A 27091-nucleotide genomic window follows, 5' to 3' on the forward strand; every position below is an offset into this window, starting at 1 on the left:
AAAAGGTATTAGAAAAGTCCATTTTGACATACAAATTCAATTGTTATAATTATATACTCAAAAGAGTTAGTCTCAAATGCACTGGATAAAATGCTTGTTTTGTGGAAAACTTCCATTATGGGGAGCAACAATAAGAATACTTTGTAAGTTTAGTGAATGTGTGTGTGATTGCATATATATGATTATAGTAAGCATATTTTAATTATAGCATTGACAATTTCACTTGCATAATCTATTCACAGCAACAAAAAAAATCACTTAAGTGCATACTTGATGCTTTGAATTATTTAATTTAAAAAGATAAGTAAAAGTAAAAATAAATAGTTCACTTAACTGTTATTTCTCTCTTTTCTTTCTTTTTTTTTTCCAGTCACAAACTCGTAGAACTCCAAGTCTTTCCAGTCTTAACTCTCAAGATTCTAGTATTGAAATATCAAAGCTTACTGACAAGGTGCAGGCAGAATACAGAGATGCATATAGAGAGTATATTGCTCAAATGTCACAGTTAGAAGGAGGCGCCAATTCTACTACAGTAAGTGGTAGGTCCTCCCCTCATAGCTCAAGTGCTTTCTATATGGGGCAAAGTACATCAGGGGGTTCCTTGCATTCCAGTGCAGAACAGGAAAAAGGAAAAGATGGTGAACAGAAACAAGATGATGGAAGAAAGGCCTTCTTGCTGAAGAGGAATGATGTTGTCGATTACAGTACTTCTGGTGTTTCTACTAATGATGCATCTCCTTTGGATCCTATTACTGAAGAAGATGAAAAATCCGATCAGTCTGGTTCCAAGCTTCTCCCAGGAAAGAAGTCTTCAGAAAGAACAAGTATTTTCCAGGCTGCAGATTTAAAGCTTAAGGGAGTTACTCTCCGGTATCAGAAACTTCCAAGTGATGAAGATGAGTCAGGAACTGAGGAATCAGATAATACTCCACTTCTTAAGGAAGGTAAAGATAAGAAAACAGATGGCAAAATAGAGAAGCAGCCCAAATCTCCAGAACATGGATCTGAACCTATTAGAACCTTCATCAAAGCAAAGGAGTATTTGACAGATGCCCTTTTGGATAAAAAAGATTCATCTGACTCTGGTGTAAGATCCAATGAAAGTTCCCCAAATCATTCCCTCCATAATGAAGGAGCAGATGATTCACAGCTTGAAAAGGCAAATCTTATTGAGCTTGAAGATGACAGTCACAGTGGAAAGAGAGGAATTCCACACAGCCTTAGTGGCCTTCAAGATCCAGCTGTGGTTCGCATGTCTATTTGCTCAGAAGATAAGAAGAGCCCTTCTGAAAGCAGCTTGATAGCAAGTAGCCCAGAAGAGAACTGGCCAGCTTGCCAGAAAGCGTATAATTTAAATAGAACCCCTAGTACAGTAACCTTAAATAATAATAGTGCTCCAAACAATCGAGCTAATCAAAATTTTGAAGAAATACAAGGTATCAGAGATTCACCTCAAATTATCCTGCACCCTGGCTCAGGTTCCCATTCGACTGCGGTTCAGAATGAGAACCTGAAGAGTGTCGCTCACAAGCGGAGCCAGCGTTCAAGTTATACCAGGCTTTCAAAGGATTCGTCAGAGCTCCACACTGTTACGGCCTCAGAAGGGGCTGGTTTTGGAGAAGAGAGAGAGAGTATCCTGTAAAAAGCAGCCAGGTTAAAACAGAGCATGCCTATGAATTGTAGCTTGCTTGCAATTCTTTCTCAGTGTGTGGTTACATTAAGCTCTGTAGTTTAAACTTTCAATAATGTAATAGAAGGTCTAGATTATTTTTAGTCATTTTCTTGGAGAGAAGTAGTAAATTTTACAAGAAACGGATTACTTCAGACCTTCCCCACATACAAAAGCAGTACTCGCCAGCATGGGAAACCAGTTCTTTGTTAAGACACTGCAACGGTTTGGTCAGAGGCAGGTGTTACATAAGCAAGTATGGTTTAATTATTGAAATTATGATGTGATTTTACTTTTCTGTTGGGATATACATTACTTATCCCTTCTAAACATTCCAGTTAAGTATGCATACTTGCAAGTAAAGTTAAGACTGTGCATTTTTGCCATTTGATGTAAGAGATGCCAGAAGATTAAATTATCACAACCTGTGACACCCTTATCAACCTTTGCGTTAATTAATGAATTAATGTGTGCAACATATATTACATATGTTGAAATTTGAGTGTTAATATACCTGTTGGGCTATATGTACACTTTTACTCTCTGTATGTTCAGTAATTGCTGTTGACTTTGTGAACTTTGGGTAGAGTGGTGATAAAGTTTGTAAGGAACATTGTCTTGATGTGTAATTGGAATTGGCAGTTATTTATAAGGTAATGCATTATCATTGATTTAATGGATCCTTTATTTATTATAGGTACCTAATTTTACAGTCACTGGTCTAAATAGATGCAACCACCTGAGCTACATTAAAATATTGTAAAGAGATAAAGTATGAATGTAATGTTTGAATTTATGGAGTTATCTGTTGCTGTGCGTGATCTTTCCTTGGTATGGCATTTATCATTTGGTTATGGAAAGAAAAATAAGCAGTGTTTGCCATTTTAAAAATAACGTGTACTTTTTTGGAATCTCATCAGATCTATATGCCAGCTTCTTTATTTCTGAAGTACAGTGTTTGAAGATTTTTTATGTCATCTAAGTAATGTACCTGAATGTTAGTGTAGCAAATACTTGTACTGTCCAGTGAAATCTGCATGGTTTTGAGGAAGCATTGTTCAAACTAGACTCTGGTAGTACAAAGAGAATAAAAAAATAAATAGAGGTGTTGGCTTTGTGTCCAAATTTCTTTTTATTGTAGTGTTTTGTTTCTTCACTTGATAAAAATGTTACATCCATGTTGTTTTGGTTAAAGTACTTCACGGATTTAATTAAGAAGAATGCATTAAAACAATATTGTTATTAGTACAATACCAAATAAGCATCAAGTATAAAAATATGTTTGATAAATGGAATTGTCAAAGCAGACGTTTCTAAAGGAAGTGCTGCGAGCTGCAGAGATGTGGCACCTCCTGCTAGTCCAAAGCAGTAATCCTGCTGTTTGTGGCAGTGAACGTATGCTGGTAGTTCAGCACAGCTTTGTTTCTGTCCTAGTGCATCTCTGAGCAGATGCCTCCAGCGGGACCATGTGGTCATGGCCTTTGTTACCCAAATCAAGAGGATGCTTTTCTATGCCAGAGTCAACAGAGAAAAACTGGCTTTATCTAGGCTCTTTATTTTTTCATTCCATGGACTGGAGACATGATCTGGACATTTTTTGGATTCTGTTAAATTGGTGTGTTGTTTGATTGAATTAAAATTTACTCATCAGAGTGTTACACAAGTACTGGAAACTCATGTGCACATATCTTTATCTATTAGAAAGATTATTAGTTTAACCAAAAAGCCTCCCAAAACAAAGTGAGAAGCCCCCAAAACCTGTGTAGCTTCATGATACTCTGCTGAGTCTTTGGGAACAGGGTTTTTTGTTTAGGTTCTTCCTATTTAAAAAAAAAAAAAGGTACATCACTCTGCTGAAATTTATGGGATGTAAAAGCTTTTTACAGAAAGATAAACATTGTTTTGTAAGAGAGGACAAGAAGTGTAGCTGCCCTCTTTTAGACATATTCACAGTATTGATGAAAGGTGCCAATTGTTGCAAATAATTTTGTCTGTTAAAGTCCTCAAATAATCCAAATGGATGAATTTTAAATTTTCATATGGTTTTGAGATCTTTTTCTTCCTGAAAGTTTTATCCCTCAAATCTTCATAAAATACCAAAATTGGGATGAAATAGTTAAGTGCAAAACTTTTCAGTGTTTCTATCTTGTATTCATTAATACCAGTGTAATTGCTTACCATCACTAAGAAATAGTAGTTACAAGCAAAGTGTCTGTGTAAGATTTTACAGGGCTTAATGTAATACTCTCTTTGGGTACGTAGATCCATGCCCTGCATGGGATGTGGGTACCTAAAACCATTTCAGTTCCAAACAGTGGTTCAGTCCTGCTTCCTTGAACTGCTTTAACTGCGTTATTTAGTAAAGCATGCTGTAGTTTATATAATCAGATGTGTTTGTGGGCTGGATATTTAATGCCTTCCTAACAAAGTTCCTAGATTCAGCAAAATACAAGTGCTTCATAGCCAATTCAAGGGCAGTCTGCTACAAAAGCTGTTTCTTAATAGGACAGTAAATATAACTGACACTTAGAATCTACTTGCATAAAAATAACTAGATGGTGCATTCTTCTTCTCCATTGAAGCGTCTTTTTAATTTTTTTATACAGGTGTTTATGAGCAAACAGAAGAAAGTGTAGCACTCTGATAAAGGGAGAGAAGAAAGAGAAGAGCGATACAGCACAGTAGTAGGAAGTGTCTTTTAGTACATAATAGATATATACATTAGTTTCTGTAAGTGTTTAGTGAATTTTTCACATGTAGACTATGAAAGAGTAGTATTTGCAAGAATTAAAAATACACTGGAGTTTTGTAGCTGAAACTTGTTTTTTCTCTGCTGCAGTTGCTATGGTTACTAGCTTGCTTAGTTTGTTGCATAATTCTTGGGAGTTAAGAAACCATAAACAATTTCCAGTGTTGAAATATTAAATGTTAGCTCTGTGACTTGTGGGAATCATGGAACCCAAGAGTTCCGTGGAGAATGGAAATGAATGAAGAGCATAAAGCAATAAGACAACTGCAAACTTATTTCTGGTACTCACCACTTTCCAGAACTCTTTTAATGATAGTTTATGTATCCACTCTAATTTTGGATGACTGAACACTACAAGAACTTGAAACCATGACTTCTTTGCCTAACTGAATCTGAAGAGCACAGTTTGGCTCGTCCTCTTGTTCTGCTGCTTGGATATGTTTGCATGGTAGGGTGAAAATAAATAGGTTTTGAAAGGAAAAATTGGATGCAAGTAACATTCCAGGATTTATGTGAGACTTTTATGGCTATTTGCCAGCTTTTTCCAGGGTTACGGTTTGAGGAAGGGGGAGAGGGAAATTCTTTCTTTCCACTTGTAAAACTTTTAACAAAATAATGATCTAGTAAAATTCTTGGAAATTCTGGAAAAAGGTTTCTATTTTGTGCCTGTCCTGGTCGGTCTGGGATATCTGATCACCCTGTATGACTTTGCCCATGCAGCAGAATATATATGTGGTGGTAGTAAGTTTTCAATCCTTGGCTTTCTTAATTTCTCAAATACCATTAATTTTTTTTTTGTTTCTTTTCTTATTTTTTCTTTATATAATCTTTGGGAAACTTAACTGGGACACACTTAGCATGCGTTTATGCAGTATGCTGAAAATAGGTGGTTTCTGTTGTGGTCTGGGGTTCAGCCATTCACTTCTGTCCACAGAATCCTCAAAGCCAGTTTTTTACCTTTGTGACTCTCACAGGAAGCTTTCTGGACCTCATGGTAAGAATATGGGAAGTTCTTCATACGGCCACGAGACACACAGGCAGAGGATCCCAATAGCATCTATTATCCACAGTCCAGCATGTTGCACCCCATGGCCTCGATGCTAGATAGCTTTATCATCTGTGACAAATTTATTTAAGTTTCTAAATAAATTACTAAGAAATTGCTAAAGAAAATAATACCTGGATATTTGAGTTCTCCTAACTGAAAGCCACAGTTGTGGTAATACCTAGTAGTGAATTCCCAGACACGTGAGAGAAATACAACGTGCTAATTAGTGTAAGATAAAGCCTGCTGTTAGGATTTTGGTCTTTTCTGTGCCAAATAATAGCTGTAGTGGGGACAACTTGGAGCAAAATTCAATTTCCAGTTAAGCAGAGAAGACTGGAAAGACTGTGCTAACCTTAACGCACTGTTTTCTCTTAGACTTGTGCATTATATTTTCTAGATTTGGGTTATCTTTCTTAAGGCCCATTTCATCAGTATAAGAGCAGGGTGGGGATAATTTTACTTAGAATCTTTCTCCATGGGAATACAGAACAGTTTCATGAGTTCGATTTGTTCTCACCGGCTTCTGAATTTCAACAAAAAGGAGAAAAAAATAGGGAAGCGGGTGCTTAAAAATGTTAGTAATATAAAGTATAAATAATATCAAACCGTGTTTCCAACAGAACTAGAATTTTCTAAAGACTAATTGGCACCTGGAGACCTATCGAACAGTGTTGAAAAGATGACTCTAGCTGTTCAACATCCAGATAACTTTTTCATTAAAGATGTCCATTATGCAAGCTGAGTATGAAGTATGCTCTGCCCTTTGGTTAACAAATGGAAGCAGGTTATAGAAGTCAAAATGCAATTTAAAGCTGATGAAAAGCTGGGGGGTTTTTAGCTGTAGTGTGGTTTTTTTTATTATTTCATCGATCTTGTGCTTAGGTTGCTTATGATTGCTTTATTGAAGTCTTCACGTGGAATTCTCTGAGAGAGGTGTGTATTCATTGCAGCTTAGCACAGCTTATGGCACTGTAATGATTCAGTTCTTTTGTGGTGAAACTAAGACTAATGATAGAGGAGGTTCTCTTCTTTTATTGAGCTTTGAGTCTAGCATTTGTATTTTTATTTGTGTGTCTGACCCCTGTGATGCACTTAGTATTTTAGTTAAGTTTTGATTTAGAAATTTATGCCCCATATTCCAGAAAGACTTGGAGCTACAGGTTTTTTAGCAATGTTTTCTCAGTCATAAGTGATTGTAGTTCCTTAATAAGACTGATACTCGCAACACCAAATGTTTCAGTATTAAAAAGCATTACAAGGTGTTCTTTTTTTCCCCAAAGCATGTTAGTGACACTGAATGAACTTCTAAAAGAAATGCTGTTGGCCAATTTCCTTCTCTTAGTTTATCATATCTTAGGGTAACCTTCTTCTGAGGTGAAAGGGGGGAAAAATCCCTTGGAATGTTTTAGAAGAACATAGTCTTTTGGAGGAAAAAAATAATAGGTGAGAGGTTCTGTGAGGTTTTATGTAACAAAAGATTGTATTTGAGAGTTAGTATATATTTCTTTTAAAGATGGGATTCTAGCAACAGAGCGTGTTTTTTGTTATGTGCGTTGTTAGTGTTGCCATTACCTGGCACAGTGTACAGAGTTCCCTCATGTTTCAAGTCTCCTTTCTGAGTACTGGTATCATGTATCCTCGTTGTTCTTACAGAAGTAACCTGGATTGCAGAATTATCTGTCTAAGTAAACCAGAGCATCTGTATATCATTGCTTGAGTACAACGTTTATGAAAAAGGGGAGGAGAGGGATGATAGTGGTCCATTATAAGGTTTTATTTGTGTCCAGGATTTCTCATGATAGAAAACAAAAGAACAAAGTTTGAATGGTTTGAATGTGTCCCTGGAACCTAGAAATAAAAACACAGGCATAAAATACTGACTGTGGGGAACAGTAAAACTAAGATGGAAATTCTGTGATGCCTTACTGCCTTTCCTCACTAATTAAACTACAGGGAAGCAATCAGCAGAGATTTAACTTTTTTGTTTTTTAATATTTCTGTCTTCTGAAATAATATGATGGTTTGTGCTTGGCTAAAGGCAATACATATTCTTGAATCTGTTTACATATCACAGCACCTTCAATTCTTTCTGAATTTGTCATAGTACTTTCAAGAGGCAGCAAAATTTTGCTAGCCTCATTTTGGACACCAGAAAAATCTTTTCTCACCTCAGCAAAGGTAGAATAAAGAGTTATACATATTTTCTAGGAGAGTCAAGAATTGAGTCGTGACCTTTCATCTGCTCATCTGCTTCATCAGTCAAATTGGAATTGATATCACAGGCTGCTGTTATTTTATGTTCATTTAAACCATGAGAAGTCCTGAAATCTGACCTGAAGATTACTATTAAGTTACCTTTCTGTCATCACTCAGCATTTTTGTTTTCCATCCTCTTTATGTTTCCTATTTGACTGTAAACCGTGCAGCCTGTTTGTGGCCCTCTCCTTCTGGCAAAAAGTTAAAATTCTAACTTTGAACATCTTTGGCATGACAGTCATTTGGGACTAAGTAAATTTGCTTTCCCTTGTTCTTTGGACATGTTTATGTCCTGTCTTGCCCCCACTCACTGTGTTCAGTGCATGAGTGCATCATGTAGAATACTTGGAACTGTTTCAGTTCTGCCTCACCACTTGGCTGGTAGTTGGGGCTTTGGTTGCTGACAGTGTAACTTACCTTCTTTTCAACTTTTTCATCACAACCTCAGAACTGCCATACACTGCAATTTTTCCCACTTCAGCAATGGCAGAAAATACTGTTCTACTGCAGTGGTGGTTTTTGCTTGGATGAGGATTTTTGTTTGGTTGGGGTTTTTTTACCCCTGGAAAGTTTTACAACCTAGGTAGAGTCTAGGTTCTACAATCAATTTTTTCCTCACTTATCTCCATCTTCTTCCTCATATCCTGGAAAATTCACAGGATATATATATCCACAGTCCACAAAACTGGTTTTAAAATACATTTTATCTGATATCTTTGCCCTGGACAGTAATGGACGGAAAGAACCTTCAAACTTCTGTAGTAGTGGGGGGAGAGAAATCTACTTCTTGGTTTCCTTACAGCTGTTCCTGATAAATAATCAGGCAGTGCTTGCTCATAAGATGGGCACGGTTGTCAGCTCATTTGCTTTGTAAACAGTCTGTTAAGATTCTAGAAGAACTTTAGGGCTGCATTCAGGATGGGTTAATTTTCCTCATGGACCTCTAAGTTATGCTCAGTGCTGCAGGTCTGAATGGCACTGCAAGTAATGTGATGTACAGGGCATTTTAGCTCTTGCTTTGAAGTAATTTGAAAAAAGACAAACTTTGAAGACTTATGTTCATGAGTGTTGATCTAGTATGGCAGGATTTATGAGATTCTACATTTGTTTAAAGACTCAGAAGCCAACCTTTGGTATTCAGGTATTTTTACTATGAAAGATAAGAAGAAATCTTGATTTTTTTATTTTCTATAAAAGACAAATCCTCAAACCATAAGCCTATTTAACCTCAGGACATATTTACACCTTTGGAATATAAAGGAGAGTTTAGAGATTCTGTTGTTCCTGGATGCCTTCTGGTCTTAATTTTCAACATCATCTTTTCAGTAGCTGCTTTCAAGGTGTGGCGAGGAACATGAATAATTTCCACTGTCTTCACCATCTGTGCTACCTTCTGCCTCTCTTCCATCTGATGACAGACTAGCTCAACTTCATCAGATCTTTTTATATGCTAATATGAACCAGAGTCTTTAATTTTGTAGTCCATGGCTACAGTGTTCAATATTTTTTTTTTTTTTTTCTTTTTTTGTCCCACAGTCTTCGCATCAACTTTCAGGGCTCTCTGTACAGTAATTTCTTTAAGCACCTGGTAGGTTCTTTGCAATACTGGGACCCATAGAACTCATTTTTCTGCGTTTACAGTACACGCACTTTACTACTGAGCAGAAAGTACAACGGTGATTCATCCTAGATTTGCAAGAGAAGGCATTTATGCTTAAAATTCAAACTCGGGAAAGTAGTCCCACTTCTGTTATTTTCCAGTATATGAAGGGGACTGTTATTCTTGTCCTTGAAAATATTTGGACTTTCAGAAAACAATGCAAATTACTTCTGTTTGGACTAGTTGTATTTTAGCAAAGACCTGACAGTGATGTTAGCTCACCTGAGATGGACCAGGACTCCTTTCCCTGAATGGCTGGCTTCTAAAACCATAAGACCAATTTGCTCAGGTTCTATAAACTGCTTTATGGTTCTTTAATTATTTTTTTTTTTAATTTTAAGAGCCAGTAGGAAAAAAAAAAATCACCTATATTTAAATAGCCCATGGAATTGAAGAGAAGGCAGGGAGGGAAGAAACCTATCAGAACTTTTTCTCCTCATGATTCATTTCAGGCTGTGAAAAGTTGGATAAAGTAGTTCGTAGTTGGACACTCATCCTCCTACTATGATGAGCTCCTTTCTAGGCTTTCTGTAATACCTGGGAAAACAACCTTAGGCTTTTTTTTTTTTTTTTTAATACATATCTGTCAGCACCTGCTTTGAGGTCTAGCTGTGAACTGTGTAATTCCATGGCATACTTCTAGAAGTTGAGAAATCCTTGACTGTGATAGTGAAACTCAGCCACTTTCTGCAAAAAGATGTCTCTTTCTTCATATTTTCATTACAAGACCATAACATACCACTTCTCAGAGATGTGCTCAGACTGAAAAGGAAGAAATTCTGCTCATCAGTATCTCAAAACTTATGCCTGAAACACGTGTTGGGCATTTCTCTTTTACATTGAGAAATGGCATGTTCAAGTGACAACTGACAACACCAAAGTGATGTATTCTATCAACGTATAGTGTGGTACAAGCTTTGCTCCTCGCAGTCCAGAAGTCCTTGGTTCTGATATGTTAAGGACCATATTCATCTGCCCATTCCTCTCCTGAGTGCTTTAAATTTGTGGTGGATGACTCACGTCATGATTGGGAACAGAATCCTAATTTCTCTGTCCTGATTTTGTGTGCTTATATATATCCTGATTTAGTTTGATGCCTATTTTTGTCTTTAATGTAAGAAGCAGAGCTTTCTGTTCCTAAGGTGTCCTTAACCTGTTCAGTATGTTTCCAGGTCTATGATCAGAAATTCAGCATGCACATTTCTGGGATTTCTCACATCCCATTGTCAGAATTTTTTGCTTCGTCAGTAACAAATACCAAAATAGCATCTCTTTCTGATCTCTGATCTGATGAAAAATTCTTTACCTATCCTAGTCCACTCAACATTCCTATTTAAATATGAATATTGGATGTCTGTCAGTGTTAGGATCCTGATGTTCCTATGCTATAGTAGAGATCCTTATTAAGAGCACAAAGGGCTCTATGAGAGAGTTACCTACAAAGCCTTTTGCCTGTTCCCTCTCTTGGCTGAAGGTCCAGTCTTTCTGGACTTTCTGTTGGAGCTAAAGAAGCTCAGCCATAGCGTAGTTTGCTCCACATTCACTTGGAAAAGTTATCTGGGTGCACCAACTGCAGTGTTCATTCACTATTCTTAAGGTTCTCTGGGTTTAATTAAATTGTTTGCAGTGTGGAAGACAGTGGAAACAAACTGGGTAATGATCAGAACTAGGACTGCAAGATAGAACTTCAGTGGAGTTTACAGCATTGCCATTCATGATCATGTTTCTTTTCAGGTTGTGACATCGCTCAGGAGAGCAGGTGAAACCCACGTTTGGGGCTCGCTCTGCCGCTTCAATTTTTTTCTATTCATAGGTTACCCTGAAGGGTAAGTCTTTCTGGGAACTCTGGAATTCTGTAGTGGAGTGTCATGGATAGTGCAAAGGTTGGAAATTCTTAACTGCCTGGGAACATGTGCAACTACAATATAAATACATAAATGAACAGTGCTTCTAAGAAAGAAAATCGCTGCTAAAGCAAAGAGATTTTAGAAAAAAAATACTGAAGGTAGTCCTTAAAATCTTTCAAACTGATGCACAGAGATACAGCTATTACAAGATAGGGGAGGACTACCTGGAACCATACTTAAGGGAAAAAGGGGGGGGCCCCGGGGAGTTACAAGTGATCTTTACTTTGATGTCTGCAAGAACTTTATTCATTGAGCTTTTATTATTCATCAGGTGTTTAAACTTCAAATATGAAAGTCACTATGGAGTTATCGGGAATGACCCTTATCAAATTGCTCTCATTTCCTCCTTTGGCTGAGTAACTGGCCTGCAGAAGATGGATACAGCAGACGTGATATGTTTGACTTCAGTAAGGCTTTTATCATCAAAGCTTAAGCAAGTCCTGCAATGAAGTGAAAGCAGACTGCTTGAAAAGGTAGACTTGGAGTGATTATCAATTATCTCATGTCAAAGTAGGGTCACATGGGGGTGTGTTTGGTCCATTTTTATTCAGTATTTTTATTAGCAACCTTATTGGTGGAATTTCAGAGTTTACTTTTGTATGAACTTGCCTTATCCTGAAGGACAGAATTACTTGATACATAGAGGACTGTAAATTAACATGATGTCATTCAGTAAAGGCAAGTATAAAGTATTGCGCTTACAAAAGTGAAATCAAATGCACAAATATAAAATGGAGTATAACTCACTGAAATGCTGCAGATGACAATGGGGTTTTAGCATGACTAATAAACCACTGCTAAGCTAACAAGATAAGTGGTTCAACCTACTGTTGAAGGTAGAGGGAAGAAAAGGAAATCTCTGAGGGGTATATTAATAGGAGTATCCTACAGTCCAGGAGAGGTATACCCTGCTGCTGAAGGTGTACTGTGTCCAGACCTGAGCACCTTTAATAAGCGGCTGGAGGAGAACAGCAAAGCCATTTAGAAAACATGATTTACAGGTATGTAATATTGGAAGAGTTGGATTTTTTGAGTTTAAAAGAAGGAAGGCTAAATGGACATAATGTCTTGATATGTAAAATATTGTTAGATTATAAGAAACTCCATCGGTGGAGCCTAAAGTAATCAGCTTCTAATTTGTGGTGGAAACCCCCCAATAGTCTGAAAAGAAAAGCTTTCTAATAATCAATTTAATATCAGTGTTACCTAGGGAAGTTGTGGAATTTAATTCACTGGGAGAGCTTGAGAGTAATATAAATGAACAAGAAGGCTCCTAAGATGCCCTCCTGCCACTCTGGTCTGCCCTTCCTGGTTTTACGTAGCAAAATGTACAGAAGTTTGTGTCACTGCATTCACCATCGATGGGACTCCGGAAGGAGAAACAACATGTGCCAAACCATTTGTTTTCCCGGGAAATTCACTGATAGAGTAGGTCTGGGGTAAATACCCATGCAAGAGTTGCAGAGTTCCCCCTCAGAAGGGCAGGAATAGAAGTTCAAATGCAAAAGGTCACATTTTATACTGTGAAATAGAAAGTGCAAGGGGACACAAACGTGGTTGGAAGCAAAGAGGCAGTAGCAACAGGAGAAACCCCAGACTGTTCCAGTTGTATGGCATACAGTGGTTGCCAGCTCAAACAGAGGAACAAACCAGTATATTTTCCATATCTGGTTAATAGGTTCTTGTTCACGGCCTTGATGGCTAGGCTTCCAGTCACAAGCCTGATTCCTGTATTTTTGCACAGTGACCTTACACCCAGCCTATCTCCATGCTGGGTTTTTGCTTCCATGTTACCATGTTACTAACATCCATATGTAAATGTATGCATCTTGGGACTTGTTACTTTCTCAAGGAATTTTGCACTTCTAGTGCCCTGTCTCTGTCACAGTATCATTCAGGCTTTTGTTTTAATTGCCTTATTAACTGTTTACATTATGTCTTCAATTCCCCAAGGGTCTCCTAAATGTAAGTAATCTTTATGCTATTATAGGACAGTAAGAAAGGAGAGAGAATGTGTATCTAACGTCTTTGTTTAAGCAAAATACAATCTATGTGAAGCGATGTTACTTTATCTACATTCAGGCCCAAAGAAACGGCTTCTCCCTGACATGGAGATGTGCCCAGTGCACACACTTTCTCCCTGGCTCTTTTTTACTTAGTAGCGTAGGCAAAACTAGAGCTTGCATCTACATTAACATTTCCAACAGGATAAGTACCATTCTTTGGCCTACTGCTATGGACTCTCTCCTATTGATACTTGGAATCTCTCTTTGAAAGATAATACTAAAAGCAGTCGATAGTCTGGGAGTGCTTCTAGGCCATGCAGCTCCCAAGTCATGACTGGCAATTCTTTGAGCGCAAGGCAGGGACAATTTCACATGATAAATGACCAATTTTAATGCCCAAGGATGCTGCTGACACTGTTTAGTAAGGTAGCCCAGTTTCATACTCATACCACTTTGGGCATGCTGGTTCATAAGAATTCCTGAGAGAAAGAACTAAATTTCCCATTTTTGCAGACGCATACAAACATGAAGGACTGAAATGACTTGCAGAGGTCACATACAAAGTCTGTGGGAAATTGGGGCTAAGAGCTCTGTCTCATAACTCCCAGTTCAAAGTCTTAACCATGAGATTGTTATTTTCCCCCACATTAGCAAAGCCCTATTTCATCACCTTCAACAGCTGATAAATTGTTTGAGCTGCTCAAGCACCAGAACTTTGAAGGGAAAGGTAAGAAGTGTTTGTAGCTTTAAAATGTTTTCATGGACACCTTAAATCATTCACCAACTTTATAGTCATCAAATGAAATGGACTTTCTTTCCTGACTTGTAATTAAGCACTTAAGAAATGTGTGGAAGCCATCAGTTGATATAAAAACCTTAAAAATACATTTCAGCAATAGTTCAGAGACTAACTGATAGTAAACTAGTACTTTTTAAATGTGAAATTGATTAGATTTGTGAAGCTTTTTTTCCTCTCCAGGAAACTGAAGAATGTCTATAAACCTGAAAATTGTGTATCAAAAGAACCCGCTGTTATTGTTTCTTAGTGAACAATTTTCATTGGCAAATCTGATTGATAGAGAAATTTAGATCACAGAACTCTTGGGTTTAGTGTCAGTCCTCCTTTCCTCTCTGTCCTTTACTGAACTCTGCTCATCATGTCTTTTATTTTTTATATAATGATAGTCCTTTTTATCCTTTGCTGCATATAGATCTGAAGGAAAAAATCCACTTTTTATTCCTTATGTAAACAATATTAAAACCCACTCCTAATTAGTTATTTATTTACACATTTATTGGTAACCCCCTGAAATTGTATGTAAGGACACAGATGTTATATATACATAGGATGTAATCAGAAATAACACTATTCAATGAACCTGAGTATGGAATCTAAAAAAATAAGTTGTCAAAGTTCACCTATTTTTCCTTTCCCTGTTTGAAGTGAATTACATGCTTCCTACGATAATATTTTGTTGTTACAGTATGCTTCACAGGAATCGAGTTACTGAAGATGATTCATCCATAATTTTCCTAGCAAATGAACCTGCAAAAGGAAGTTTTTAAGAAATACTTTTATAGGTAATTATCTTATTTTTCCTTTAAAAATTTTAAATTTGGTCAATTATGGCAGGCATAAGAATCAACGGCTAAAAATCCCACTTTATCTTCCATAGGTTATGCAGTATGAATAATTTAGAAAATGGAGAAAAAAATTATTTACATTCTGATTGAGGTTCAAGGCCAGCTGGAACTAGTATTTTACATTTGTAGATACTGTGGAATTACAATAGAGTTTTTTAGCCCTTTGTTAAAACTCTTCAGTGAGGCTGAAGGATAAATCTGTCCATCCCCTTCCGTAGTTCACAGGACAAGTAAGTTTACCATACCTTTGTTCTAATATCTCTGATTATTTTTTTTTTTGTAGAATTTGGGACTGCACTCACTTTCTACACTGTAAAAATACTTTCTTCTGTTCTACCTCTTCTTTGTTCTTCTTCGTCTCATTCATTGTATTTTCCACTTTTTCATTACCTGTGATTCTTTGCATAAACCCTTCTTTTCTTCCCTTCCCCTGGCAGAATCATGGAGATTTTCTTTGGGGGGGGAATATGATATCACTCATTCTTTCTGTCCTGTGTATCCCTCTTGTCTCATTCTTCCATTTTTAGTCACATTTCCATTGTTTTGTGAGAGGTTGTTGCCACTTCACATTTTCCAGTGGAACTCAAATAAATCCTAAAGTACCCGCTTCATTTTCTCACTCTGATTCCTGGCTTCTGAGTTTATTTTTTCCATTTGAAAAATTTCAGTTATTTTTAGGCTCATAACTCACAAAACTGCTTTCCTCCAGGTCTTTCATAGTCCAGGTATACATTTCTGCATTTGGGTATGTCTCCATAAGTGCTTCCTTTCTCCTGGCAAGTCCTGTTCATCCACCTTTCTTTTATATTTTTGAACAATATTGCTGAACTCAGAGACCCCTAAAATAGTAATAAAAATAATAGTAAGTACTCAAAGCTGCCAACCCCCCCCCATATTATTCAATATTAGTGACGATCTGTTTCAGATTTTCAGGTTATGAGAATTTTCATCTTGCTGTCAATAAACTGTTAATTGCATGTTGGATGTGGTGTGTACATAACATATACAGTTTTTATGTATATATTTATTACAAAGGTCCAAACTTGTAAATAATTAAGCTTTTTTTCCTCTAAGCATGGGTTGGGTTTTTTTTTCTAAATTAGACTTAGATTGGAAGGATAGAAAGATCCTTAGGTAGGTGCATGAATCAAACAAATTCAGACAAAAAGTTCAATCTCCAAGGAACCCTTAAAATTTTTGAATGACTGTAAAAGCAGATTTACAGTGGAATTTAGAAATTTAATTTTATAGATACTGTGAAGTTTTAATACTTGCAGGATGAGGTCCAATGAACACTTCCAGCTCTTTCTGTAAGAGTGGTAGGAGCAACGATGGGAGAAAATGGGAATCAGTAAGGATTAGTAAACAGCGTGTATCCACGTGTGTAGCACCTCACTTCCTGTTTGTTGGGTGGAAACATCTATGTGCAGTAAAACAGCTTTTTAACAGGAGCTAGACTGAGTTTGTAGATTTGGCATGTGCTTTACTCAGCCTTCTGTTACATCTTTTGAAAAGTACTAATGGGAGGTTTACTTAATGTGTTTTACACAAACTTTTTAATTGAAAACAGCAAACCCCTAGCAGTGGCACAGTTTTTTCATATACTTATGAGCAGAAATACAAAAGTACAAGTGAGATACTTTTCCAGGAAGTTGTGAAATGTAGCTTAACCAGTTTTTCTGAAATAGCCTTCCCACCCCTTTATTCCTGTATATTGACTCATACTGACACTGAATCTGAACTTAAAAAAAATACTTACACGTTCATATTCTTGGGTTTGTTTGGTTTGTTTTTTGGGTTTTTTTTCTTTTTTTTTTCATATTCTTGCTCTGGGAGCAGATCTCTCCTATGCTTAACAAATGGAAGATGGGAAGACAGGTCTTCTGTCATCTGCCACATCTCTTGTAGTTAACCTCCTGCATAATGATGTCCATGAGTAACATTTTCTCCCATTTCCAATGAGGTAAGTGTCTGTGCCTTTCTGATGCTGTACGAGTTTATGTCTTTTCTAGAGTGCATGAATACGTTAGAGCTGGATACGAAGCTACTGGTCTGAACATGGCAGAAAACTTGGCACCAGCATCTGTTGGGAGCACAAGCTCTCCTGTATTCTCTGCTCTCTACATTGGTTTCCAGTAGACTCTAATCATAATCCTTCTCTTCAAGCACTGCACAGGTTCCTAAAAGATCACATAGAGCTGGTGGATGAGCATGAGGTTTACAGAAGATGTGGCTGAAGGGCACTTCCAGAGGTTGTGTGGTACACTGCATTTCCCTGGGGTGCTGGTATCAGACTCAGTTCTGTGGGGTGTGAGAAACTTTCTGCTTGAGTGAGATGGTTGATCCGGGCAGGAGGCTGGGCTGTCTACTCCATGTGAAAGAAACTTGCACCAGACTGAAAACACAACTCAAACTTCAACCTCATTGCCTTTTTAAGGCAAGATATGCTTCTTTGATCTTGCTCAGTCTAATATGCAGGAGATACTGAGTCTTACGTTATCTCTGTCCTCCTCTTCTCCTCCTGCCCTTCTCTCCCCCTTCAGAGCATTACACCTCTTCTCAGGATGAGAACAAAATATGATAGGTATAACCCATGTAGGATATTCTAGTTCTGTATTGACAAACAATACAACAAAGTGAATCTACGTGCCCAAAATACCAGGTGGGCTGTTCTCAGAGAACACAGATGCTGAACACTGGGCCTTACGTTCTTCCCTAGGCATTGGCTCCTGCAGCTGTCAGCGAGAGCGCTGCATGAGTGGGCTCCCGTGAGGTGATATGCTGGTCCTGCGTCTGCTCAAATGCAAGACAGTAAGTACCAAAATAATTTGTTCTCTTCCAAACGAAAGACAAATTCAGCAGATTTACAGTCCAGTTCTGTTAAAAAAAAGAGCTTTATGTGAGCTTTTGAAGTTCAGCCATCAGTAGTAAAACTTAAGACCTGGCTCAAGCTCTTAGTTTTAAGTAGAACTACCTGATCTATTCATAAAACCGTTTGCCACAGACATGGTGGGGATAATTTGTGGGGTTATTTACTGGAAATTATAATGACGTACTCTTTTTGGCAAGTAATGTAGTTAGTTTAATTGTTTCAAATCTGGATAAGTTCTGTAACCTCTTAGAATGTTGTATTATCTATTCATTCATCACATTCTTATGAGGATAGGCAGCAAGTAAAGGGCTGTCTTCTAGGGGAGCTAGCAGCAGTAAGTCCACTGCAGCACCTCCTGTGCAATTAATTTTTCTTGGTTTGGCCCTGTTTACAGTCTTTTCCCCGTGTCCCCTCATTTTTAATGTTTTTTCAAGGCAAGCAACCAACTGAAATATGAATTCCTCTCAGTTACTCTGACTGACTCCAAAAGCAATTGCATTTGTTTGTTTCCTCTTTTGTTTCCTCCTTCGATTTACTTTAGCAAGTGGCTCACACAATCAGTGACTACTGCAGTACAATATAAGCTTTGTTTTATTGAAATAGTGTTTGCATTTGGCTCTCACGCTTTAGAATTACGATAACTTAGATGGCTGTTCTAGAGAGGAAAATGGTAATGTGGATAAAACAAATTGGATTTCAAACATCAAACATTTTCATTTATCTGTAGAATCAGAAAATACTGATCCTTTTGCAAAATAGTAGTTTTAAAGAGTACATTTGTGAAAACCTTTTTCTGAACAAAATTCAATACCAGCATTTATGTAGTTTACTCAATCTTTTGTCACGCAACAGTTGTATGCTGTTATCCCTCTTCCTTACGGCTTCCAGTAAAAGCTGTGGAAATCATTTGCATGTAAGTAAGCAAGGACAGTGGTAAACAGGAAGAGATGTTTACTCACAAATACGATGATTCTCATTAGTAAATTATTTTAGATCTTTTCCACATTGCATGAATTGATCCAGACTGCGAACTGTACAGGAGAATCCTTAACACATATGAGATTGTTTAGAGAATGTGTTTTACTTCCCAGAATCACATACAAACTAGTGCTAATCAAACGGTGGTTTTTTCCCCATAACAGTACAAGCAAAATATTTATTATTTTAATGCAACTTTTCCTTCAGATTTTTATGAACCGCTTTACTGCTTATGAGTGACATTCCCGGCTAGCAGAGCTGAATTAGCTAAATCATCATTTCCCAGGTGCAACTATAAAACGTGATGTTAAATAATCCACGGCAGACCTGTGCTCTGATCGCTGGTCGTAAAACGTAAAGAACGGAGCGATTTACCTTTTTAAAAACACGGCTTTGGTTCGCTGACAGCAACGGAGCGCAGCGCCTGCTTTCCCGGCGTGGGCCAGAGGGTGGCAGTGGCCCTCCACGCACCGCGCCGCGCCGCCCGGGCCCGCCGGGGAGAGACCTGCCGGGGCGGCGCGGAGTCAGCGGCCTCGGGAACGCTTTGGTCAAAATACTGGCGCTGGTTCTTTAAGTAAGTAAGTGGCTTATGAATATTTTTGGTGCAATAGACGCAATGCTGTTTTTCCAGGAGAGAGTAAACAAAATCCGGTCCTCTGCTGTGTTTCCCTTACCTGGTGATAGACTGGAGGGACTCCTGCCACTCGATTTCTGAACTGCTGTAATACATACCACCAGCAGTGCATTGCATTGCATCCTTTGTAATACAAGGATGTCCCCTGAAAATCCAAATGAGACATTTTATTCATGGCTTGGGCTGGTCCGTGTGTTGTTAAGGGCAATACACAAGCAAAGAGGTTTGGAAACCTCTTCTAGAGGGGAGATTCAATCTCTTGTTGGATCCTTTTTTTTTTTTTTTTTTTCCTCTCCCCATGGGGAAGTGTCTATAGATGCATTTGCAACTTTCAGGCATGGCTTACTCAAAAAGATTTTCAATGTTTAAATATGATTGTTACCAAAACTATTTTGCTATCACATAGTTGAGTATGTGTCCTGCCGCGTTCAGCTAGTTGGCTAATGGGACTGTTGGCAACGACGGTGTTCAGAGACAGAGTAAATGGGCCAGGCAAAGTGGTGAAAACTTCACAGATTTTTTTCTAATGTATTCTGGAGAGACAATGACAATGATATAGAATAAAGAACTCCTCCATCTTCAAGGAAACTTCAAGAATTAATGTTAAGGCTTTGGGCATTTAGCTTTGACCTTGCTGATTATCTTTGGATGACAAAATCTTAAGAACAAAACCAAAGAGTGGATCTCTAAGTAGAGCACCTAGTTTAAGCCCCTAGTTCTGATCATAGGAATGCATTCTTGAGACAATGAATTAGTTAATCCTGAAAGAGAAAAAAAAATTTTTTTCCTTTCTTAATTTACATTTTTTAAAACATGTTTGTTTGTTTTCCTGCTCAGCTCCCCACGCCTTGTAAATTGTGAATTTCTCTTTTGGCTAAGCATGATAAGGAAATTGGTTTCATTCTACAAGTGTGTTAATCATGCTGTAGCTTAAAAATATCAAAGTGCAAATGCCTTAGTTTCTAAAAGGGTTGATCTTAAAATAATTACAATGATCTGACTGTTGCAGCTCTTTAATTTCATAAATTGAACTGTTGGTTTAAAGTGATGCTTACTGTGGTCTCACCCTAAAATGAACAATAGGGTGAAAAACTAGTTTTGAGGGAGAAATTGGGTGGCGATTGCATTAGATTGTTACTGGTTTGGAAGGAGGAAGAGCTCAATACTGTGATGAAACTCCCGAATCTGCTACTGTTCTGCGTTAGGTAAAATACATGAAAAGGAGTATTTTCGGGACTGAGGAGTACTGATTTGCAGCGATTAAATATTTTGCTGCTGGGCTGTCAGGGTTAAACGTTCATTGCAGGAAGTTGGAACAAACCCTGCGCTTTGGGTGCTGAGACAGTGGCGAGGTTCGGCCACGGGAGGCACAGCCAGCGTGTGCTGCAGGGAGAGAGATTCCCTTAATCTCTGCTGGGCTGGGGGGGGGCACGGTGAGGAGCTGTAGATCAGATCTATTCCCCCACCCCACCCCCCAGCTGCGGCTTTGCAAAACCCTTCTTGTCTTCTGATTGCACTGATCCTCTGAGAGGGTGTGCTTCTGCTTGGGCAGGGCAGCTTCTGTATTAAGAGATCAGAGCTGGCTTTCTCCCAGCCTACGTGAATGGATTTGGTGTCAAGGGCAAGGAAAAGGCAGCTGCTGCTGCCCCACAGCACCACCCACCCACCTGTTGGCTGGTGAAAGTGTTGCTGGCCCCAGGTGAGACTCCAGAGCAGAGAAACCCTGAGCACACTCCCTCAGGCCCAAAGCGCAGTGCCTGCCAGAGCACTCTACTTACCCAAAGCATCACTGAAGTTTCCTTCATTCCTACTGCAAGAGATTCTCTTCAATTCAGATGTAGGACTCCAAAACTTAACTTCCCATTTTAGGCAAGCTTATAAGTGATCTTAAATTAGAACATCATCTGATAAGGCACAGTTCCCACATCCACTGTCTTATGGCAACTACACCGATCTAATGAACCGTGATCGTTATACTAGATTCATAGGGCACATACAATAAGTGTCCCTTGAATAAGTAAGGGAGGGATACTGCATAGCTTCTGAGGGCAAGAGAAAGAAATAAATTGTTACTGGCTTTCAGGAATTTAAGACTCCTATTTCAAACTTAATTTAATTCTTATGGAGAAAGAGTCCCTTTAGGAGCAGCCAAAGTTTAATCAGTAACACAACAGCGATTTAGCTCAATTCTCAGTATCTTAGTCATACGCAGAAGCTGCTGCAACCGATTAGAAACCCCATTTCATTGAAATATTGCATGGAAGCATGAAAATTCCAGTGTGGAAAGGCAACAGTCACTTCATCATTCTAGATCCCATGTTAACGCATCACCAACTCTCACATTCAAAGCCTTTTTAGAGAAATTTAATAGTTGGGGGACTAATAACCACCCACAACCCTTAATTCCAAGTGATTATTCTAAACACAAATTAACAGATCTGGGCCATTACTACTGAGAACTGAATCATCCATAGGGGTGGGAAGAAAAAAAAAGCACAACACTCCCTGGGACTGTCTCAGGATTAACTGCTTTTGCATATGTTTCCAAACACTTTGTCAATAGCATCCCCTCTGTAATAAATTACTCCTGTAGTTCCTCTCACACTGTTCACAGGCAGATCATTTAGAAGTTTAAAATATACACTCAAAAATAAGATTTTCCAAGTTACAAAAATTATTATCCACTTCAGGTAATTTTATTCTTTATATTCTCTACATGTTTTAATTTGTACTTGGTAAAGTCATAACAGAATGTATAAGTATTTAAAAAAACACAACACAAATCAAAGCCAGCAAACAGTTGGTCCCCAAAGAATAAAGCAAGCAATCAGTTCAATAAACACACTTGATTTATTTTGTATAAAAAGGGTTAAGTTTACAACTAAACTTTTATAAAAAGTTTAGCATGATTAAGTACATCATTACACTTTTTGCAGAAATGTAAATTTCTGCCACTATACAAGAAAACTCTAATTAAAGAGTTCACAAGGTTTCACTCATATATATATATTTATATATAAATATATACACAGCATTCAGTCCTAGGTTTGTGTCAAAAAGGTAATTTCTGACCACAGACTCTCCTAAAAAACTGAACACTGGATCCTTCTGGTACTCACGCTCCACCTTTGGAAAAAAAGGCAAAGTCTGCTTTAAAATGGGCAACTCCTTGTGAGATTTTGTTTCGCTCCCCACGTTGGGAATAGTATATAAAGGAAGCCTTCCAACTAGGGAAAGGGTATTTAAGAGTCTCTTCATAAATAACTAGGTTCAGTCCAAGTTGAAGAATGGGGTGGGGATAGAGATCAATCTTGATTTTTCTTCTTTATTAATTTTAAAAGGTCCTTTTTAGTTACGATGTGGATTTCCCCCTCCAGATACAGCTGAAAAATAAATTCAGCACCTCAAAAAAAAATCCTGTAGACATTTTCTTGTGCAAAAAACTCATCAGTGGAACACCTGCAAGAGATTGAAGAGAGGCATATTTAGGAGAATGCTAACAGGGCAGAGATCCGGACAGACTGGCGCCAGAGAGGAAGCCACAGTTTGAACATTTAACCAAACACTCAAGAGATTGGGCAAACCCTGGCGTCCAGATGCAACACATACATGCTCACACACTCGCTCAGAAGAGCACAAATTGAACATTACAATAACACACACTCAAGGGAAAGGGTAGAAAGAGGATTCTCAGTCCAATCTCTATTTAGATCTCTGTAAATGCAATGCTCAGAGGCGCCAGTCTGCCTCTTACAGCAATTACTTGATTAAAAGCAGTCACTTATTTAATTGATAGCGCAGACAATCCCACATCACAGAATTTAAGGAATTGTGCCAAGATTCCCAACTTAATCAGTCACTTTGGCCCAGGAAGTTGAGACTCCAAGAACAGATAACGAGAGAATTCGCATTAAGCAGCGAGTAGTATCAGAGCAGTCTGTGCTGCTTAATGAACCTTAGCAACAAAAATACTTCGGACTGCAAGACTCAGTTATTAGTCTTAATTTCTTACTCATTGCAAAGGCACCTCCTAATCAACTTTTAGGACACCAATTTTTACCAGTAACCATCGCGCCTCCCCTTCCCCAGAAGAGGCACTTTTTACCTGAAGTTTAGAAATAAGACGCACTGCACTCACCGTTTAATTCAGCCACAAAGTGCTTTGCTGTCGCTTGACATGAGCTCTGAGGGGAACTCGGACGCCTGCGAGGAGAAAACAACACAAAGGTAAGGGGCAGGAGAAAAGTGTCCTGGAGCACGAAGCGCTTCACCCGCGGCACCCCGGCTACAGAGCCGGCCCCTCGGCAGCCACTGCGCTCCGCACCGGAGGCGTTCCTAACAGCGACTTAAAGTCCCCTATCTAGGCCAGCGGAGGGCAGAGGGGCTTGGGGGAAGGCATTTACCTGTAGCGAGAGGATGCTGATGTCTGTGTTTAGGGTGGTCAGAGGAGTTCTGGAGGAAGCGTTTTGCCCGGGTCTCTGGTGGTGGAGGCTGACGATGCTGGGGTGCGAGTCCAAGGCGATCTGCAGGTCCAGGATGTAGTCGATAACGTGCTGCAGGATTTCCATCTTGCTCACTTTCTTGTTCTGCGGGATGCTGGGCACCAGCTCCTTCAGCTTGGAGTAGCAGTCATTCATGTTGTACAGCAGGCTCATGGGGTCATCCACGGGGGTTTTGCTCCGAGAGATGCCCAGGTTGTGCTCCGAGAGGCCGTTTTTCCTGACGGACCGCACCGGGCTGAAGGCTTTCATGCTGGAAGGCAGGCTGAGAGAGCGGTTCCAGCGGGCGGACGGATGGGAAGCCTATGAAGGGCTGGCGCTGCCCTCCCCCTCTGGGCGCTGCCGGAGCTCGCACTGAGGCGCGGGGCTGCGCGGCCTCCTCTTATAGCGCCGCCGCCGCGGCCGCCGAGCCCAGCCCGCGCTCGCTGCCATTGGCGGCCGCCGGCACGTCCATCACCCCGGGTCGCCCTCACTGGTGGGGCGGACGGCGCGGGGGCTGCGCGGGCCTTCCGCCCGGAGAGCCAATCCCGGGAGGGGGCGTGGTCGCGCCGCACAGCTGAGGGAGTAAATAGTGCTCGGCCCGCGGCCGGCCCGCTGGCGCCCGGCCCGCCACAAAGGCGCGGGGCTGCGGCTCCGCGGGGCGGGCGGAGCTGTGTGGGGACCGGGGCGCCATCGCGGCGCTTCCCTCCCGCCCTCTCTCCCTGCCTACTCTCCAGGGCGGCGGGTGTCCCCCCCACACTGTTCCCCTCTCTGTGAGAGCACGGAGCGCCGCGGGTTGAAAGACCGGCGCTGAGGCGGGGGGTGAGCGCGCGGCAGCTGTGAGGGCCGGCAGTGCCGGAGCGAGGGCGCGGAGCGTGGGACGCCCCGATAACGCTGTAGCGAGGGGCCGGCCCTCCCCAGAGTCGCTGTGAATTACAGCATCAAGCGTTTTCCGCGTGTACCTATCTAAAACACGGCAGCGTCAATCAGGGTCGGTCAGCGGCAGGACCGCACATGCAAGCGGGAGGTGTAAGCATCGGCAATAATGATAGATAAACCTGTACAACCAACTGCAACTTTCTGCCCTGATGAGCACAGGACACCGAGAGCCCTGACAGAGTCAGGCGTCAGCTCCCTGCTTCGTGAGGACAGGGCTATTTTAGATGATGCTATTAATTGGAGATCATTAAGCAAATGTGCATATTGGAAGTACATTTACATGTATTACCCTTGAAAGGCTGCTCATCTGCACACTATCAGTGCTTGTGACACGGTACTGGCATTAATTATGCATAGATTGTTTCTGGTGACAAATGCAAATACTTACTACACGCTGTACTTTTTGCAGCTTTTAGTTGCAGCCAATGAAACATCTTCCAGAAACATTCCAGAAAAAAGAGTTGGGGTTTTTTGTTTAGCTGGAGAAGTGACTTCGATTTTTTAACTGCATTGTATTTTCCTTATTTTGCTTATACCAACGGCTCTATAACATACCAACATAGGTTCCACCCGTTTTTCCACGTACTACCTGAAGAAAAACTTATGAAAGCGTGGACATATATATACAATTAATATAAATGAAATTCTACACAAAACGCAGCAATTCTGTAATAACCACCCGGATGCTTAAAGTACGTTAGTGCTCACTGCAAACAAAAATGTAGTAACGGCGTGCATCCATAGAACCGGTGAGGACTGTCCTGTCAATCACAACTATCAAAAGCAGACAAATATCGGATTTTTGTTGCATAGCTACACTAAAGGAGTTTGGGCGGGCGGAGGAACATTACGGACCCTTGGCAACAAAACTGAGAGAGCTGGATCAGTATTTTTTTCCCAATTAACGTGGCATTCCTGAGCTGGTGGCTGGCTATTCTCTAACAGGACATTTTGGCGACTGTGGCAGCCGGGTGTTTGCCCCGGGGCTTTTCTCTGGGGGAGGGCTGTAGGCGGTGCCGAGGCGGGCAGAAACAGCTCGGCGCCTTTTGAAACGCGAAGGGTGAAAGTGAATCTCGACATTCGCTCTGATAGGACAAATGCATTGTTCAAGTGCAGTTAAAGAGTAAATAATAAAAAACCCCACCCTATCAATCCATTAAAATCACTGCGTAGAGTGACTTCGATCCTTTCCATCACTAAAATCTCCATTTCGAGCGTCTCTGGTACTCGGATCTGCCGTCACAGGTTTTAGTCCCTCACCGTGCTTGTGTTTGTCTCATGAATGCACCAGTGGAAGAAATTCTGACACTCTTCGGTATAATAATAGCCAACGTAAACAAGTATGTTCATGCTTTCCCCATCATTATTTGTCATTCTTGGACAGCGCAGCAGTGTTACAGTAACGTCCGTCCGCGCTTTGCAGACCCCTCTGCGAATAGTTTAGGTTTTCCATACTAAGGGCTTTGCACACTTTAATACCGAGAAGCTGTGCGAAGAGACGCTAACCTGGTTCTCTGTCACCGAATGACTGTCATGTGCGCTTTCTGCAAGAAAAGTAGAGCCTGCGAGTAGGCAAGCCCCACTTCCCCCAGGAAAGCGGCTTAAGTGTCTTTTCCTAACATTTAATTCCCTCAATTCTGCTCTTTTAACCCTGAAAGCTTTGGCAGCGGACCCCCAGGTCTGCAAGCTCCCTGCTCGCTAACACACGGCACAGGAGCGGTCTCAGCAGCCGCGGCAGTGCCGCTGCTCCGGCGGGGAGGCCCGTGGGCTCCGGGGGGGACTCTCTGAAATGAGCGGGACTGCTTGCTGCTCCTCGGGGGCTTTTCCCCAGGACCTCAGGGCGCGGCCCCGGCGGGGACGGACCCCCGTGTGGCGGCCGGTGCCTCGGGCAGACGCGTCCGCCTCTTGTTTTCAGCCGGGATTTCTACAGCCCGTTCCCAACCCCGAAACGCTGCTGCAAACATCTGGTAGGAAACCGTCGCCGCTCGCCATGCACAAAGCGCCGCTTTCTCCTCCGCGCTACACCCCCCCCCCCCCCAGCCCCGCCGCCGCCGGGAGGCACAAACCCGGGGCTCCGCTCCGGGTGGATGCGGGCCGCCCTGCCGTGGGGGGCCCCCGGCGCCAGCCCGCGGCAGCGTTGGGCCGCGCGGCGGTGGCGGGCGCGCGGCCGCCCCCGGAGGCGCCCCCCCGCGCCCCGCCCCGCCCCGCGCCCGGGGCCGGCCCGGACTGCGCGGCGCCAGCCCCGTGACAT

General features: G+C 40.7%; 2 protein-coding genes across 4 annotated transcripts in view; one reads left to right on the forward strand and one right to left on the reverse strand.

Moving 5' to 3' along the window:
* KIDINS220 (kinase D interacting substrate 220) overlaps positions 1 to 2773 on the forward strand; it is an 85690-nt gene extending 82917 nt beyond the window's left edge. For all 3 annotated transcript variants that reach the window (XM_054819263.1, XM_054819264.1, XM_054819265.1), the window contains one exon: positions 371 to 2773. In XM_054819263.1, the coding sequence (XP_054675238.1) occupies positions 371 to 1642 (1272 nt within the window). In that variant the 3' untranslated portion in view covers positions 1643 to 2773. The remainder of the gene's footprint in view (positions 1 to 370) is intronic.
* A 19348-nt stretch (positions 2774 to 22121) lies between these two features.
* ID2 (inhibitor of DNA binding 2) lies at positions 22122 to 24291 on the reverse strand. Its single transcript, XM_054822283.1, has 3 exons — positions 23827 to 24291; positions 23562 to 23626; positions 22122 to 22882 (listed from the first exon to the last, which is right to left on the reverse strand). Exons 1-2 carry the CDS (start codon positions 24172 to 24174, stop codon positions 23570 to 23572), a joined length of 405 nt encoding a protein of 134 aa, XP_054678258.1. The 5' UTR covers positions 24175 to 24291; the 3' UTR covers positions 22122 to 22882; positions 23562 to 23569.
* Between the last annotated feature and the right edge of the window lie 2800 nt (positions 24292 to 27091).

Source organism: Grus americana, chromosome 3 (assembly GCF_028858705.1).
Source record: "Grus americana isolate bGruAme1 chromosome 3, bGruAme1.mat, whole genome shotgun sequence".
NCBI lineage: Eukaryota > Metazoa > Chordata > Aves > Gruiformes > Gruidae > Grus > Grus americana.

Bases quoted from the DNA above. Each gene is read 5' to 3' on its own strand.
- ID2 (XM_054822283.1), bottom strand. From the start codon at position 24,174: ATGAAAGCCTTCAGCCCGGTGCGGTCCGTCAGGAAAAACGGCCTCTCG. The intron at 23,627-23,826 runs GTAAATGCCTTC...TTCTCCTCGCAG, and splicing joins TCAGCATCCTCTCGCTACAG to GCGTCCGAGTTCCCCTCAGA.